The sequence below is a fragment of the Paramisgurnus dabryanus genome, chromosome 11, assembly GCF_030506205.2.
Source record: "Paramisgurnus dabryanus chromosome 11, PD_genome_1.1, whole genome shotgun sequence".
NCBI classification, from domain to species: Eukaryota; Metazoa; Chordata; class Actinopteri; order Cypriniformes; family Cobitidae; genus Paramisgurnus; species Paramisgurnus dabryanus.
Genome location: NC_133347.1, coordinates 13,891,819 through 13,910,113, shown reverse-complemented (window position 1 = coordinate 13,910,113; position 18,295 = coordinate 13,891,819). Strand labels below are relative to the sequence as shown.

The 18,295-nt window shown below is 38.4% G+C and overlaps 1 protein-coding gene across 4 annotated transcripts in view; it reads left to right on the top strand.

Moving 5' to 3' along the window:
• The window catches only part of magixa (MAGI family member, X-linked a), a 46,898-nt gene extending 32,314 nt beyond the window's left edge, over positions 1 to 14,584 (top strand). For 3 of the 4 annotated variants that reach the window (XM_065246905.2, XM_065246903.2, XM_065246904.2), the window contains 5 exons: positions 5,177 to 5,377; positions 5,914 to 5,987; positions 6,539 to 6,682; positions 6,977 to 7,115; positions 9,100 to 14,584. In XM_065246905.2, the coding sequence (XP_065102977.1) occupies positions 5,177 to 5,377; positions 5,914 to 5,987; positions 6,539 to 6,682; positions 6,977 to 7,115; positions 9,100 to 9,812 (1,271 nt within the window). In that variant the 3' untranslated portion in view covers positions 9,813 to 14,584. Of the gene's footprint in view, positions 1 to 5,176; positions 5,378 to 5,913; positions 5,988 to 6,538; positions 6,683 to 6,976; positions 7,116 to 7,274; positions 7,363 to 9,099 lie in introns of all 4 variants that reach the window. The other variant, XM_065246906.1, reaches the window with a different exon arrangement.
• Positions 14,585 to 18,295: the final 3,711 nt, after the last annotated feature.

Here is an 18,295-nt window from a genome sequence, read left to right as displayed (position 1 = left end):
GTTTTCTCACTAACATACACTCACCTAAAGGATTATTAGGAACATCATACTAATACTTTGTTTGACCCCCTTTCGCCTTCAGAACTGCCTTAATTCTACGTCGTGGCATTGATTCAACAAGGTGCTGAAAGCATTCTTTAGAAATGTTGGCCCATAATGGTAGGATAGCATCTTGTGGTTGATGGAGATTTGTGGGATGCACATCCAGGGCACGAAGCTCCCGTTCCACCACATCCCAAAGATGCTCTATTGGGTTGAGATCTGGTGACTGTGGGGGCCATTTTAGTACAGTGAACTCATTGTCATGTTCAAGAAAACAATTTGAAATGATTCAAGCTTTGTGACATGGTGCATTATCCTGCTTAAAGTAGCCATCAGAGGATGGGTACATGATGGTCATAAAGGGATGGACATGGTCAGAAACAATGCTCAGGTAGGCCGTGGCATTTAAACAATGCCCAATTGGCACTAACGGGTCTAAAGTGTGCCAAGAAAACATCCCCCACACCATTACACCACCACCACCAGCCTGCACAGTGGTAACAAGGCAGAATGGATCCATGTTCCCATTCTGTTTAACGCCAAATTCTGACTCTACCATCTGAATGTCTCAACAGAAATCGAGACTCATCAGACCAGGCAACATTTTTCCAGTCTTCAACTGTCCAATTTTGGTGAGCTTGTGCAAATTGTAGCCTCTTTTTCCTATTTGTAGTGGAGATGAGTGGTACCCGGTGGGGTTCTTCTTCTGTTGTAGCCCATCAGCCTCAAGGTTTTGTGTGTTGTGGCTTCACAAATGCTTTGCTGCATACCTCGGTTAAAACGAGTGGTTATTTCAGTCAAAGTTGCTCTTCTATCAGCTTGAATCAGTCGGCCCATTCTCCTCTGACCTCTATCATCAACAAGGCATTTTCAGGACTGCCGCATACTGGATGTTTTTCCCTTTTCACACCATTCTTCAAACCCTAGAAATGGTTGTGTGTGATAATCCCAGTAAATGAGCAGATTGTGAAATACTCAGACTTGCCGGTAGGGCACCAACAACTATGGCATGCTCAAAATTGCTTAAATCACCTTTCTTTCCCATTCTGACATTCAGTTTGGAGTTCATGAGATTGTCTTGACCAGGACCACACCCCTAAATGCATTATATATATATTTATATTATTTTTTGGACTAAATTGCTGGAAAATGCTATCTTTCTCCCTACACAAATAATTTTATTAGAAAGGTACTGTACAGTAACAGTTATCCACTTCCAACTCCAGCCTAAACTTTGATTACTGAACAACACACATGTCCTCTGTTCTTCCTTTGAAGTGTGTTGCATGTGTAAATTGTAGCTTTTACTCTATGTGGTTCATTGGTCTGTGGTTCAGAGGTCACCTGCCCAAATGTAAAAAAAATAATGGACTCATGAATAAAGTGCAGGTAAACAAAAACAGCGAAGCATGACCAAGTCATATAATACTATTAAGACTAGTTACAGTTTGACTTGGGCATAAGTTATGCTACTGTTTTCTTGTGTATGCCTGTGCTGGAAATTCTGACCATTAGATGTTTGGTGTTTATTGACTTTGTTTTTTTTTCATTCATTTTGATGTACTTAGATGTGTTGATCATGTTTCTGTTGGAAATGTAAGGCCTGGTTGCCCATGCAAAACTCACTGCTAGGGTTTTGTGTGTGGTTCTCTTGGAGTTTAATTTTAGAATTTCAGTCTATAGGATGTGTATCCCAATTTAATCCGCCACATAAACATGTTAAGCCACATTATTTAAAAAAGTAATAGCACATCTTTTCTCAAAAAAGCCATTCCACTTTGTACCATTTAGACACTTGTTGGTTTGCATCTGAAAGATGACTTCATTTTTTGCATATGTTCAGTGTTATACTGTATTATGAACCTGGTCAAGAATGTGTGTGTCTGTGTTGTGTCATTCATGATAGTAAAGATTAGGATTTTGGGAAGTGTTCGATAATGGTTATGCAACAGACACCCTTGTTACATTAAGCTTCCCTATCTCTGTCTCTCTGGCAGCTGGGTCATGGACAGCTGTGCCTGCATCCTCTATACTTTATTATCTCTTTCTATTTTCATGATGGAGGCATTTATGGGATAACAAAAAAAAACTTGTTGTGTTTACTTAATAACCCCATAAACACAAAACTGTTTACATATTTGTTTCACTGTAAATTCACCTCTATAAATAACCCACAGTATGGAACAATGTGCTGATTAACAAAGATGTTTTACACTCAATAAATAATGCATGAATGTGTTATGAATAATAGACAGACCCATGAATAATGTAGGTTTGTAAATAATTGGCAGCGCTTAACAACATAGTTGCAGATAAGTGGTAGATGCGGAGAGGCGAGAGAGCATCGCTTCCACCTCAACACGCTTCAGAAAACACTAAACACGTTCACCTGCGCTCTACTGAGTCTCTCACTTCACACTACACACAAGAGGTTGTTTCATTACTCACAGCCAAAAGTTGCCAATTTATTTAGGGCACAGTATTGTCCTTTTCCACTCAGCTAAAGTGATTTTTCTGTCTCAGGTACCTTATAGCATACAGTACAGTGCTATGGTCTGGTCAACACTGCACGGTCCACTTACACAAGAAAAGGTCACCTGTCCAAAAAGTGTCTAACCACTGTTAATTTAATGTAAAGGTTTTTTTTTGGAAGGTACAGGATTACCTAAAATAAATCACAATTATCAACAGTAGGCGTCTGTAAACAAAGTAAAGAATCTTTTAACTTTCCAGTTTATGAGGCAAAAATCACTTATAGAAAAACTATAAAGAGCATACAGTTTAATGAATCAAAAAAGTAGTCATGCCTGTTGTGTTTTGATTGGCTATGGCTGTTCTGATTGACTGTTGTGATTGGCTGTGTTTTGTTTTGTCACATCCTCCACAGATGCAAAAGTTTCTTTTATGTCATGAGGAAAAGTGTGTTTCTTGGCTTATGCTCTTAGGACACAACAGGTTGTAAACCATTTCTAACATCTGTTTCCTTTATAATGCGTTTGATATGTTTATCCATATCTGCTGCCCACTGTGTCCATTGTTTCGTGCTGCTTTTTTTTCTTTTTTTCTATCAATGTCCTGTCAGAGTTTTTACAGTAAAAAGTGGACACGTGTGATGTCACAATTACCATGACTGTTTAAAAGGGTAAATAGTGAATCACTTAGGGCTGGTTTCCCAGACTTTGACTAAAACACGTTTGAGCTGTCTTAAAGAGCACCTTTTGTCTGATTCACAATTTCTTTTGGTATATAAGTGTGTATTAGTAAGTATGATGAAAATAATTTTCAAAAACCCCAAAGCTCAAAATTCATCAGCGTTTACAAAGATACCTGGATTGTAAAAATCCACTGAGGATTGAGAAAGTTATGATATTTTTAATATTAGAAATCAGAGGAAAAGTTAGATATGGACGTCAATGGAAGTGGTGTGACCAAAAATGCTGCTTATTCACATGTTTTTGCTTGTAACTTTCTCATTTCATTAGATATTTGCATGAAATTTGAACAGACGGTAGAATTTTTTAATTTCTTTCAAATTAAATCATTACTGTTTTAGTTGGAATGGGCCATTAAGTTAGAAATAGTTTGTCATATTCAGACTCAGACCCATGGTTTTTACAACGATGCGTGCAGTTCTGGACGTTTGCTAATCTTCCACCACAAACATGACTACCAAATTTTCGCAATTTATTTAAATATCTTCTCCTTCCTAGGTTTTGATGAAATTTTGTCAGTACCAAGATAAAAGATATATATTATTTTGTTAACCATACTTTTCACTTGTGCCCCGAGTCTAGCAGGAGCACACCGACCGGTTGAAAGTGTCACAAATTTTCAAACAGTTGCTGTAAAATAAAAACTCAGGACTGAAAACTCAAAATATCAAACTCTTGTTGTAATTTAGTAAAAAAAACCTATAATCATGCGGCGAGAAGTGGATATTGCATGACACGCATCTTAAAGTAACAAACCGGATGAAACCCAGAAGTTCGACACAGAAATTCAACAAACGTGCCCGCGATGTGCAAAAGGTACATACCCCAAAGTAAACGATGATGTGAGTTATCCAACATAAATCTCTTTTATTGTAGGCAACAGTTTACTTCCTGGGATTGGTGATGTAGACAAGACCGACATTATCATAATTCCTCCCGCTTCGGACTCATAGCCTGTAAGTTAACTCCTGTTAGCAACCGAATCTTTTAAACATGGTAAGGAGCGTCACATTTCCTGCTGACATCAGAGGTATTCAGGCCAATCACAAAGTACAGATTAGCTGTCCAATTAGGGACATAGATCTTTTCAAATCCGTGCATTTCAGGAAGAGAGTGAAATCTGGAGCTACAAAAATGTATGGTATGTGGAAAATAATGTGTTTTTAACCATAAACCACTCAAACACATTGTATTATACAAAATACACAAAATAACATATTTTTTAGCAATGAAATAGGTGCTATTTAACCGAAAACAGCTTGCACTGACATATCTTAAAATATATCAGTGCCATTGTTTTGTATAAAGATGCACACTGGTAATGATTGTTTTAAGGTATGTTTGTAAAAACTACTTAAATGTCGTAATGTAACTAATATAAGGCATATTAATTGCTTAATCTAAAGAAACCACCCTTTAGTGTTTGGTGTCACTGATGGTGAGAATAGGGTCTGTACTTTTAGTAAGACAATATTGGTTCATACGAAGAAGATTACTGAAGTATTGTTTTATTAAAATATAAGTGTTAGCATCCAATTATAACTAAATAAGGAAACAAGGAAACAACCGTGGAACATGAGATGCACACAGGTGAAAGCAGTAATGAAACAAAAGTGTTCACAATATCTTCTTATTTCAATGCATTTCCATGACTTGAGTTCATCGATTTGCTAGCAGTTTGTGAAAAGTTTTTCCCAGTGATTTATAACACGTTTGTTATTTTACATGGGAGTTTATATGAAAACTCCCTGTTCTGGAATGTGAAAGCATGTGTGTGGAACAATGCTTCTGTCTCAACAAAAACAAATTATTATAACAATAGCACACTTTGATCCAGAAACAAAACAAAGAACTTTGATGAGAATTTAGTTCATTTTCACAGCCTCTCTCTCTCTCTCTCTTCTCTCTCTTTCTATCTGCAGCCTCGTCTCTGGTGTGTCACAGGTTCGTGACAGTGCGTCGAGGGAGCCCAGCGGCACGCAGTGGTCAGATCCAGCCTGGGGATCAGTTGGAGGCTGTTGAGGGCCGATCAGTGGTCACCCTGCCTCACAGAGAGCTCGCACAGATCCTGCGCCGAGCGGGAAACACGCTCAGACTCACCATTTTACCGCGGTCAAACACTAGTAGGCAAACATATCCACCCATATACAAACTTTAAAGATTTTTAAAGTTAAAGGCGGAGTGCATGATCTCTGAAAGCCAATGTTGACATTTGAAATCACCTAAACAAACACGCCCCTACCCCAATAGAATCTGGACCTTCTTTTGATAGACCCCCCCCACACATACGCAATCAGGCAACAATGTCAGTTAGTTGACATCTCGATTACTGCTGATTGGCTACAAGTGTGTTTGGGTACTTGGCCTGACTCCTTTTTCCAAAGCGTTTTTCAAAAATTGTGCACCCCGCCTTTAAGATGAATTTTCCTTTATACAGACATAACAGATATGCAATAAATATAGTTTATTTGTTTATTTTTAAATATTTAAGGCATTTATTTATTGCTCATCGGTTTTTAATACGGAATATATTAAGATGTGCATTCCATAGTCACCACAAGAGGGTGCTGGTGCATAAGCCTTTTATAAATAATGACATACAGTACATGTATGGAAATGTGATTGACTGAACTCGTGTGTTTCTCTACATTTCTGTTAGACAATAATCTGCCTGAGTACACTGACTTTGATGCTGAGAGCCAATCAAAAAAAGGCCATCGATCCAAGCAGAAGGTAAAGTTGAAGACATGTACATCAGTAGATGACACGTGGATGTTTTTTAACAAAGATTATATAATTGTATATTGAAAAAGGTATATAGGCTGCATCCACAATATTAGAATTAGTAGGATGTAACTTTAATTCATTTTAAATCCAATTATATAATGTCACTGTGCAGGGACACCTCACTGACCCAAATACACATACAAAAATCTGTTGTACACTACAGCAGAGGATTTCACACTTTTTCTGCGTGCAGCCCCCCTTGTGTACAGTGTATCCCTTTGAGCCCCCTTAAAGAAAATGTATGACATAAAATGTTATAAAATGTCACATTTAATTTCAACAAAACATATTAAATTATAAAACGTAGTGCTGTTGGTTAGTAGCCTTATTTTTCTGAGGTTTACAGAATTCATGATAAATTAATGTATTTTACAAAAGTCATAAAACTGGGGCCCCCTGGCACCATCTCCCAGTTTGAGAACCACTGCACTACATTATATTAAGTTGCATATAAAAGGCAATATTGCTTATTACTGCATCTGTTTCTCCATCTCCAGGATTCCCATTACTACAGTGTGGATCTAGATAGGGGCCCAACAGGATTTGGTTTTAGCCTGAGAGGTGGAAGTGAATATAATATGGGTCTCTATGTGCTTGGCTTGATGGAGGGTGGTCCAGCCTCTCGGAGTCAGAAAATACAGGTCAGTACAACACAAACTACCATACCTAAATCACATCATTTTTTAAAAGATGCTAGCAATCAGCAATTTTTGGTAATAATACATTGTTGTTCTATTCCTGTGACATGTATACTGTACCTTACTGTATATGTAGGTTGTTTTGAATTTGGCATTGGCTGCTAAATGAATAAATCTAAACGTTTAAAAAGTGTGAAAATAGCAATGTTGTAGAATGATTCTGATGTATGCTGGGACTATATAATGTTGTTGATTTTACATTTTTACAAACAAGGATTTTCCTGACTGATGTTGCAGGTGAGTGATCAGCTCATTGAGATTAATGGAGACAGCACATCCGGAATGACACACAGCCAGGCCGTCGAACAAATTCGGAAGGGTGGAAACCGGATACACCTCATACTGAAGAAAGGCAACGGATACGTGCCGGATTACGGTAAGGAGAATAAAAAATTGCATTGGCGTAACTGGATGATGGTGAATAGAATCTGGTGGATGTGGTCTTTTCTGTTCTTCCTCGATCTTGACTTTTTTATCTTTTTCTTGTTTTTCACAACCTCGTCGATATTTTTCTCTCTCTTGATTTCTTCTCCAGTGGAGCTTTCCAGCTTATCTCTTTGTATGACTAACTCCAAGCAGGGTGAACCTTGCTTCTATGTCATCGGCCGGACAGAAAACACGCGGTTGGTAACCCGTTACTGTTGGTTGTGCTTGCACCTCGCAAATTTATATTCTGCTTTGTCTTTTTCCATTGTGCTTGTACTGTGATCGTCTTCCATTACATTGTCTTTGGTGACATCACTTGTATGCTTTGATGCATTGAGCTGTAATGTTCATATAGGTGACAAGAATTCAAACCTGATCTCTTGATGCCATTACTGTCTTTCCATCCATCATTCCCTGACAATTTTCCACTGTACTTTCAAAAGCATTTAAAAAAATGCCCCACCACAAAACGATTTACAAATTTAGCAGTATATTGGTATACAGGTATAAGTAACTTGAACAGTATTCATTCAGGTTTTTTATTAGATCAGCATTACCACAGTCATTGAAAACCTGGATATAGGGAAAATTAAAAACTGTCCAGGCCAAAAAATTTAAAGGTGCAGTGTGTAATTTTTAGAAGGATCTCTTGACAGAAATGCTAAATAAAATACAAAACTATATTATCAGGGGTGTATAAAGACCTTTTTATAATAAACTGTTATGTTTTTATTACCTTAGAATGAGACATTTTTATTTACATACACAGAGGGTCCCCTTACGTAGAAGTCGCCATTTTGTGCAAACTTCTTTTACTTTGCTAAGTTTTCTCTGTCAATTAAATGTTTTTTCAGTGGCGGCTACCATAGCTTCTCTATGCTTTTAAAAACAAGGGGTGAGCAGTGGACTGAGCCGTTGGTTGGAAAATCGCAACCTCACCACTGGATGGCGCTAAAATTTACACACTGCACCTTTAAGGGAAATAATTTAAAGGCGGGGTGCATGATCTCTGAAAGCCAATGTTGACATTTAAAATCACCTAAACAAACACGCCCCTACCCCAATAGAATCTGGACCTTCTTTTGATAGACCCACCCCACACATACGCAACCCAAGCAACAATTTTGGTTAGTAGACACACCCCTTACCTCTGATTGGCTACAAGTGGTAGTCAGCCCAACTCTCTTTTCCAAAGCGTTTTTAAAAAATCACGCACCCCGTCTTTAAAGGGACATTCCACTTTTTTTGAAAATATGCTCTTTTTCTGCTAGCACTTTTAGCATAGCTTAACACAATCCATTGAATCTGATTAGACCATTAGCATTGCGCTAAAAAATAACCAAAGGTTTTCGATATTTTTCCTATTTAAAACTTGACTCTTCTGTAGTTACATTGTGTACTAAGAACCGACAGAAATGTAAAAGTTGCGATATTCTAGTCAGATATGGCTATGGTTATTTTTTAGTGCGATGCTAATGGTCTAATCAGATTCTATGGATAGTGCTAAGCTATGCTAAAAGTGGTAGCGCCAGACCTGGAGAACAGCTGAATGGATTCCAAAACGGTAAAAATCAAATGTTTAACTCTAGGGGAGCTGGAAGCTTCAAAAAAAGTGGAATGTCCCTTTAAAGAAACATGAAAATGCATTGTTACTGTGGACTGTACACATTACTAAAGATGATATTGACGTACTGTGATTCTGTTGACATAAATATAAGTAGATGATCTGTTTACAACCATTAATGGTCTGTATGTAAGACTACATCAAGAAATATCCCCTTTCTGATCTGAAAACAGTCACTGGTGTATCACATTGTCAGTCATCCACCCACTCCTCCATTATCCAAACCATATGTGACATGTCCTTTAATTATTTTACATAAAAATGATCTGATAGCATTTCATCATCATCTCTCTCTCTCTCTCGATCTCAGACCATGAAGCTGGGGTCACCTCCCCCTCCTCCCTTTTCTCTGAAGAGGCTCATGCATCCTCACCAGATCATGGTCCTTCAAGGAGCAGCAGACAAGTGGATGACAGTGATCATGAGAGAAGAGAGAGGAGGGGAAAGGGAAGGAGCAGAAGAAGAGGATCGGAGGAGCGCAGAGGAGCATCTGATAGCGAACGGGGCTGGGCAGACGTCAGCGCAGCGGGCGGCTCCCAGAAAAAAGGAAGCAGGAAAGAGCAACAGATACGTTCACGTAGTTTACCTAGCACAGTGAGGAGCCGAGAGGGAGGACGGAGAAATGAAGACGAGGATGGAGCGCAAGAAGAAAGACGAAGAGCAGGACGAAAGGCAAAAGACGGGAAAGAAAGAGAAAGCGTTGTAAGAGAAAAACAAGACAAGAAAAAGAGCAGCAAGCCGGAGGTCACGCATCGCTCGCCGTTCTCCTTCCTCATGCCTTTAGACAATGACGACGACGGGTCGGGTGCAGAATCAGCTCGTAGCTTCTCTGAAGTCAGTGTTTCTGCAGCCAGCATCTCGTTCTCGGGGAGTCTGTGGCCCCCGGAGCACGTCAGCCCTCTATGGGCCCCTGGATCTTCAACTACAGCACCGGGACCCTGGCTAGTCCCCGGCCCTCACAAACTCTCTCAGGTTTCAGAGGGAAAAAGGCTGAGCCGAAACAAGGGAGGACTGTGGTCCTAATGCTATTTCCCTTGAAAGAATAGATCATTTAAAAAAACGAAAATTCTGTCATTATTTACCCACCTTCCTGTTGCTCCAAACCAATGAAATGGGAAAACTTAAATGTGGAAAAAATTCTGATAGCTCTTTTCCGTTCAATTTAAAAAATGGGGATTAAAGACTTTAAGAGTTACAAAAGGTAGTCCATATACACACTATATTTCATATTTATTTATTAAAACTGTAGATTTATGTAGTAAGCAACATCCTGAAATGTAAGGATCAATTCAACCGGATCAATGAGTTAAACTTTTTTCATCATTCACAGATCAGACATCACTACTACTCTCATCATTTCTACTAAACGTGCCAAAGAGAGCTAGTGCGGATATCAAGATTTTTAAGTTAAAAGGACTTAGATTTTATTATGTGGTCATGTAATGGAATGATATATAGACATATATGTCTATATATGGGCTACTTTTGCATCCATGTTGAAAGCCTCTGATCACGGTAACTGCATGGAAAAGAGCAACCTGTACTCAAAATCCTTCTTTTGGGTTAAATGAAGGAAATTCATACAGGTTTAAAAAGACATGATGGTGAATAAATAATGACAGATTAGGATTTTTGGTTGAACTATTCCTTGATCTCTCTCTTCTATCTCACATACACACATGCACGCACATATGCCTACACAGCCTGTGTCTCATTTATACAGTCTCTGTCTCTATATCTGTGGGTTTTCATTACACCACCATCATCTCATCAGTCCCTCCTCCACCCTTAATTCACATCTGTGTAGGACTGGTACTGTTAAGAGACCAAAGGAAGTTACTGCAGTGGTCTCCCACTCATGCCAATCAAAACTTTATCGCCATCTAGGGGCCAAGGAGAGAAAAGCTGCCATCATGGCTAGCTTAAATGTAAATGCAAGGTCAGTTTAAAATCCATAGTGTCCTTCATAGCATGTTTATTCGTCGTGCCATTTTAATTTTGATAGTTTCCATTTATTTTCATAAGAATGCAAGAAAATTCTATTATAAAAAAATGAAAGTTTATTTAAGACGGGGTTGCTCAATTCTGCTCCTTAGGATATAACTTTATGGAACTTTTCTACGTGCGGATGTGAGCGACCCTTGATTTAAGAGATTTTATTAGCTGCTTGCTGTATGTGACTGGACTGTAACCCCTCTCCACCTGTGTGCGGTGGTCTTGCAGTTGAAAGAGGAGGGAAGGAAGATAACCGAACTAAAGTTTTATTATAAGGCCAGCGAGCCGTATCAAACCTCTCCAGGTGCCTTCTGCTTCTTTATCCAGTGTTTACCAAAAAAAAGAGATACAAATAAACAAGTTAAAGAACATACGACGTAGCATAGTAGAAAGTGTGCAACACCATACTGTTCTGCCTCTTTACCATCTATATCTTTGCAAGACTTGGTTCACAAGTTGGGGAAATGTTCTGCACACGCTCTGCGAAACTTCAGCTAAGTGAGTCAAAGTGAAAGAGAGCCATTACAAGTGCCTCATGCGATATTCCTTTACTGTATACGAGACATAGACTTCCCTCAAGCTCAGAATCAGGACCCAAAGTTTTGATTTTCCATCGTGATATGTATGCTTTCTGATTTATTACTTCAGACCCATTTCATTGCCCTTGACATTTCAAAAAAGAAAAATTGGAAAAATGATCGGTCCTCACGCCCCAGCCCTCAGCCAATCAGCATTGAGCATCATGCGGAATCTTCATTTCAGGAGACAAAAAAGGACAAAAGAATAAAGGGCATTTTGATACATGCTTCTATGCATTTTGTAAGACTTACTGGTCAAAAATTGTGGTAGAATTTTTCTACCTGAGATATGAGATTCGTAATTTTGTGTACTATTAAATACACATGCAGGTTGGCGAGTTGATCCCGAAAAAATTCAAGGGAAGGCTTTCTGAGATCCAGTGATAATCAGACATGCTGTACCACCAGCTTATGCATTGATCTTTACCTCAGAATTGCCTGAGCAATAAGTGCTATCTCTTTCTGTTGTTTCACACCCAGCAAAGCTCTATATTGACAGGCTCATTGGAAGAAATACGCACAGTAATATCATTTGTGATGAATAAAATGCAATGGTATTTGGCTCAAATTTTTAAGTATAATAAAAATGTTATCACTGGTTGATTTTACTGTGCTGTAACATATCAATAAATGCTTACATAGAAGATTACACACACGAGTTATGTTGCCATACACAGCCTGTGAGCATTTAGCAACTTTGAAAACGTTAAATCAGGTTTCTTACATGCGTATTAAGCGTTCAGAGGTTAAATCTGAAGTTCACTGCTCTCAGAATCCTCATCCAGCCTGTTGACTTTGTACCTGATTATCCCCTTTGTGTAAGAACTATACGCCTTGTAAATGTTTTATTTTTATTTTATTTGTTTTTATTGACGGGGACGATATGTTTTTCAAAATGTTAATATTGTAGCATTGCCCTTATTGTAGCAGATTTCGCTTACTGTACATATTAATAGACCCTGCACATTTTTAACAGAACCCCAAATGTGTCACATATCAGAAATATACAGCACTGTCAACCTTCACGCCAGGTTCACGGCAATGTGGTCTCTGTCCCGAGACACGTGCTGCATTTTAAACAAGATGCCCACTGGCTTGGCAAGAAGCTTGATTATATAAAATGATAATTCTTATAATTATTAAATCTTGCATGTTTGTAGTGAATATACTATTGTAATAGCATTGGCCCTTACAATCCCCTAATGGCATGATACTTTATTTTTACAAGCCACTGACAGAAACAAACTAGCCCGAGGTCATCTTTTGCTGGTTTTTAATTATTAATAATAACATAATAGAATCTGATCTGACAGGTCTACTGCCCCCTAGTGCCCTTTGTGTTTTTCACATGCTGTGGGCTTTACAGTAGCGTGTTAGCTAATGGTCCTCTTTCTTTCTTTAGGTTGACATACCACTTTAAAAGAAAGATTTAGAGACACAGAAATCACTATGTAGTCCACACGAAAACAAACAGCATGCCCAACAAATATGCCCCCATCCCAATAGGTTTCCTTTGCTGGAGACAGTATAGACCCTTAGATGTTCTGTAGGATTTAAAGTCAGAGAAGTAGTCTCACAAATGAGCCATACTCCGAGCCAACCGATATATTAATACAACGATGCAATGTTTTTTTATAACAATGTAAGGTTACTAGCTGTGCAAATGTGCCATTTAAATGCTATTCAATGATGTCATACTCTTTCCCTCTGCTGAGAAAAATACAGATGGGTCTTTGTCCCACTGAGTTTGACAGTTTTGAAATGTCAAAACGTGAATGGAGTGTTTCAGCTTTGAATTTTCAACTTGAATTTGCTATATTGGCCTTGTAAGGAGTTAGCCATTGTACAGAACAAGAATTTTACTTGCAAAATGAGAATGTTAAAGTCGTAGTTCACCCAAAAATGAAAATTGTCTATTGTCTAGTATGACCTCCTTTCTTTAGGGGAGCACAAAAGGAGTTATTTATAGCAGAATGTCCAGACTGCTTTTAAAGTGGACGTAAATGGTGGCTATAGCTGTCATGCAAGCTTATTACTGAATATTTACTTTAACTTCAGTCTGTTCCTTACACAAAGCTACTGTATCGTATGGAGACTTAAAATTCAATGCACAACTCATATGGACTATGTTTATAATACTTTTTAAAGGATAGTTCACCCAAAAATGTCATTATTTACTCACCTTCATGTTGTTCACAACCTGTATGAGTTTCTTTATTCTACTGAACATAAAAGAAGATATTTTGATAAATAAGTAACCACAAAGTTGACGGTACACATTGACTTCCATAGTGGGAAAAGAAATATGTCAACTGAACTGTGTGTTTACCATCTATGGTCAAAATATCTTCTTTTGTGTTTAACATAATAAAGAGACTTATAAAGGTTTTGAACAGTGTGAGGGTGAGTAAATAATGACAGAATTTTTATTTTTGGGTAAACTATCCCTTTAAAGGATTAGTCAATTTTCTTAAAAAAAAAAAAAATCCAGATAATTTACTCACCACCATGTCATCCAAAATGTTGATGTCTTTCTTTGTTCAGTCAAGAAGAAATTATGTTTTTTGAGAAAAAACATTCCAGGATTGTTCTCATTTTAATGGACTTTAATGGACCCCAATACGTAACTCTAAACGATCCCAAACGAGGCATAAGGGTCTTATCTGACGAAACGATTGTCATTTTTGACAAGAAAAATTAAAAATATGCACTTTTAAACCACAACTTCTTGTCTTTCTCCGGTCCTGTGACTCGCCAGCGCGACCTCATGCAACACGTCAAGAGGTCACGGATGATGAATGTGAAACTACGCCCCAGTGTTTACAAGTGTGGAGAAAGAGGACCGTTCCGACGTTGTTGGATGTCGAATGATACTAATTAATATCTTTGTGTCAGTTTATTGTTTAAAATGGTCCGCAAATGTGCGTTTTATATATGTAACACGTGACCTTTCGACATCATTACACAATTACGTGAGGTCGCCCTGGAGCGTCACAGGATACAGACGAGAAGTTGTGCTTTAAAAGTGCATATTTTTTATTTTTCTTGTCAAAGATGGCAATCGTTTCGTTAGATAAGACCCTTATGCCTCGTTTGGGATCGTTTACAGTCCTTTGGAACTCCGTTGAAACTGCAATTTTAAACTGCATTAAAACTGTTACGTGTTGGGGTCCATTAAAGTCCATTAAAATGAGAAAAATCCTGGAATATTTTCCTCAAAAAACATAATTTCTTTTCGACTGATCAAAGAAAATCATCAACATTTTGGATGACATGATGGTGAGTAAATTATCTGGATTTTTTTAAGAAAATGAACTAATCCTTTAAGCTCGAAGGCAACTGGTTTGTTTCCATTAACTTCTATTGTATGTTTAAAAGCTGATTGGACAGTCTGATAAACAAAGGCAGAATAGGCTTTATGCCCAGCTGCGCTACTTCCTGAACTTCAGCCAGCTCCTTGTTTCCTGTCTTCCATTATTGGACAAACTGATTAATCCAGGTGTGCCTGACCTCAGTAGTCAGAAACAAACTGATTAATCCAGGTGTGCCTGACCTCAGTAGTCACAACAACAATAATCAGACACACCTGGATTAATCAGTTTGTCAAATAATGGCAGACAGGAAACAAGGAGCTGGCTGAAGTTCAGGAAGTAGTGCAGCTGGGCATAAAGCCTATTATCATTTTTGGGTGAACCGATTACCTTTAAAGTTAGTCAAACAAAAAGTCAAACAAGCACGGCCCACAAAAATGAAACCAGAGGACATATTGTCATGTAAAGGGAGTAACCGTTACATCAGGAGAGAACAGAGTTTTACCACAATGAGACAGACGTCCAATCTGAATTATTTCTTCCCATTGGCAGTCATTGTTTTGCTTTTCCCCATCCAGTTCATACGGAGATCACCACCCACAAGTCAGGGTGCACGAGTGGCTAAAACAGTGACTGCAAGTGTTCAGATGGGGCTAAAATCATTTTGTCAGCTCCTGTGTAAGCCGGTCCTACTACCTTTACAACATAATCGTCCTCTTCTTCATTTCAACTTTGAAACGTGGACCGGAACCTAAAGTATAGACAATGAGGAAGCAGGCAGCGGTGTGTTGCAAATTTTTACCTGCCAGGTCTGCTGAAGCGATTTCCCCCGAGACCTCGAGCCGTACGAGTAGCCGTTATTTTAGTGGCGCCCTCTGCAGGGAAGATGCTGAGTGAGTGTGTAAATAGCCCTCCATATGGGGACACCTTGAACACAGATGTACAGGTTTTTAATTGTTGCTCTTGATATGTATGAAGATACTGTATTGTTTTTGAATGCATCAACAGGGAGTTTTGAATTATGAATAATGACATGCAGTTACAGAAATAAAACAAATAAAATTGATTAAAAGATGCGTTTCATGATTTCCATTTTTTTGTGAGCGCCACATCACAACCCAAAGTATATTTTAGTATCGTTGGATATGGTTGTTGACGATAATTGTATTTCAATGCCATGTTTGAATGGGACCTGATTATCTTTAGTTTCTTATTGGTAAACCAGCACCTTTAATTAGTCTGAAGTACATTTTTTAATCGCTGTGAAAAATATACATTTCTCATAAACCTGTCAAGAACCTCTTTTTGGATGTAAGTATAAACCTTGGTAATCATCTAGGAAGCGTGCCCTCTAAATTTTTAACATTCTTTATTTCAACAAGCACACATGCACATCACTGAACCACTTGGAAAAAACTCCTACATATACACTATAAAACATCCTACATAATCACCATGTACAGTAGGAAAAATTATCACATTGATCTCTCTGCAAAATCATTTGGTCCTACAACACACCTGAAAAAAATATTCCCTGTTACTGTGGCAATACCGTTTCAAAAAGTACACCTTTTCTCCTATATTGGTACCAAATGTAGACGTATCTGTCCATAAATGGTATATTAGGACCCTTTAAAGGGGTACAGATGCCCCAGTGAAAAAGTCTGTGCAGAATAACACGAACGCTTCTCTACCTCCTTCTTTCTAATTGCCTTCACTAATTATACACTGTCCTATACTCAAAAACGACAGGGCGAACATGCTCTTCTTTCCCCCCTCCTTTCTGTCTCTATTATGCCACAGCATATAGAGCTTATACTCACATCAATAATTTTGATCTGTTGATTTAAACATCTCTCCCAAGATGCTTGACTAAACTCAATAATGTGTATTGGAGAGATCACGACATCTTTATTTTTAGTCTGCAAGTGTGTGTAGCGCAAAAGGAAACATTGCTGGTGTGTGTCTGTGTGCTGCTAGGTGAAGCAGAAAGAGGGGCTGGATGTTGAGCACTGGGGAAATGTCATGTTGACCTTTTTAATCAGCAGGCTACAGACTGCTTTAGATGAGATGAGGAGGGTTTGTGTCACTCATATATGAAGTATAATCAGCAGTAAGTGTAAGCTGTGTAAGGGTTGTACATTACAACAATTAATATGCTACACATTATGCCTTTGGCCTGAATTTTACACCCCTTAGCATGCACACACACATACAGTACAGTATTATACTTTCCTGTGGAAACAAATGCAGATGAGTTCTCTTTACTATCTCAGTTGTTTCTCCTGGACAGCAACAAGATTTACTGGAGATGAAATGGTAAAAGGTATGCTTAAAGGTGCCATTTGGGACCTTTAGAAGGATTTAAAAGGACAGAAAGCAATATAATAAACATATCTATATTATCAGTGGTGTATAAAGACCCTACAAAATAAACAGTTTTTGTTTTTATTACCATAGAATGAGTCGTTTCTGTCTTCATACAACGCCGGTCTCCTTACATGGAAGTAGCAATTTTGCACTGTTATGTTTCTACAGTAGCCCTAAATGGACAAACTGTTCTATACATCGCATTTTGTTACTACCTTGTCTAAAGAGCCGGGTTTACTTTTTATCCACGTCCGGCTCGCACGCGTCTGCGCAGCTTTCAAAGTGTGGCCGCGGGTGGTACGCATTACAAATGTTTTTTTTTATTCAAATAATTACTCTACCAGGCCGCCATGCCAGCACTGATTCGCGACATTTACAGTACATAAAAAAAATAGGATTGATGAGGAAAAGTAGCTGATCCACCATTGCAAACAAAGTTTAGAACAAACAACAAGAAAACAAAGATCAGGAATCAAACATTATGGTGACTAAAATGCTCCACAGCTTTCTGTTCTTGGAAGAAGTGAAAAGAAAAGAAGAAAAGACGATGGTGTGTGTGCAAACGCTGTCTATTGCCTTAGTGTTATTGTTTGTAGTGAAGTGTCCTGTCTCTATATCTTCACGTGCATGCGCTGCTGTACGCGTATACTGTCCGCACGGTCTCAAATTTTTGGCAGAACACAGACGGTCCGCGCGGATGACCGTGGACCCTCCTGATGACGAAAATGATGTCATGTGGATGCCAGGCGTACATGGACGGCCCTAGTATACCTTCGGCTTTAGACGATGATGTGTTTGTCCTGTGGATGCCACTGTAGCTTCACTATGCATTTCGAAAGGGAGGGGAGAGTTCTGGTTGCATTTCACAGTCCCACTGCTAGACGGCGCTAAAAGTCACACATTGCACCTTTAGGTCTCTTTTTATAGATTTATTTGAAAAAAAAAACACTCTGTAATTTAACATTTCACCTATAATGTTTTAGTAATATCATTATATGGGCTCAGATTTGCCATGACACCCAAGTCTTCTGTCAAACGTCAGACATTTCTTATTTTCATCCAGTTCTTCTATTACCAAATGATCTTATCTATATACAGCATGTTATATACAGTATGTATGTTGTATAGCTTTACACTCTTGCTGACAAACAAATCTATTTGGATCTATTTGCAGTTTTCCTAAAGCATTTAAAGAGAGACATCTGAGACAAAGTTGATTCCTAAATATATGTCAGAGATCTCAATTAAAAGG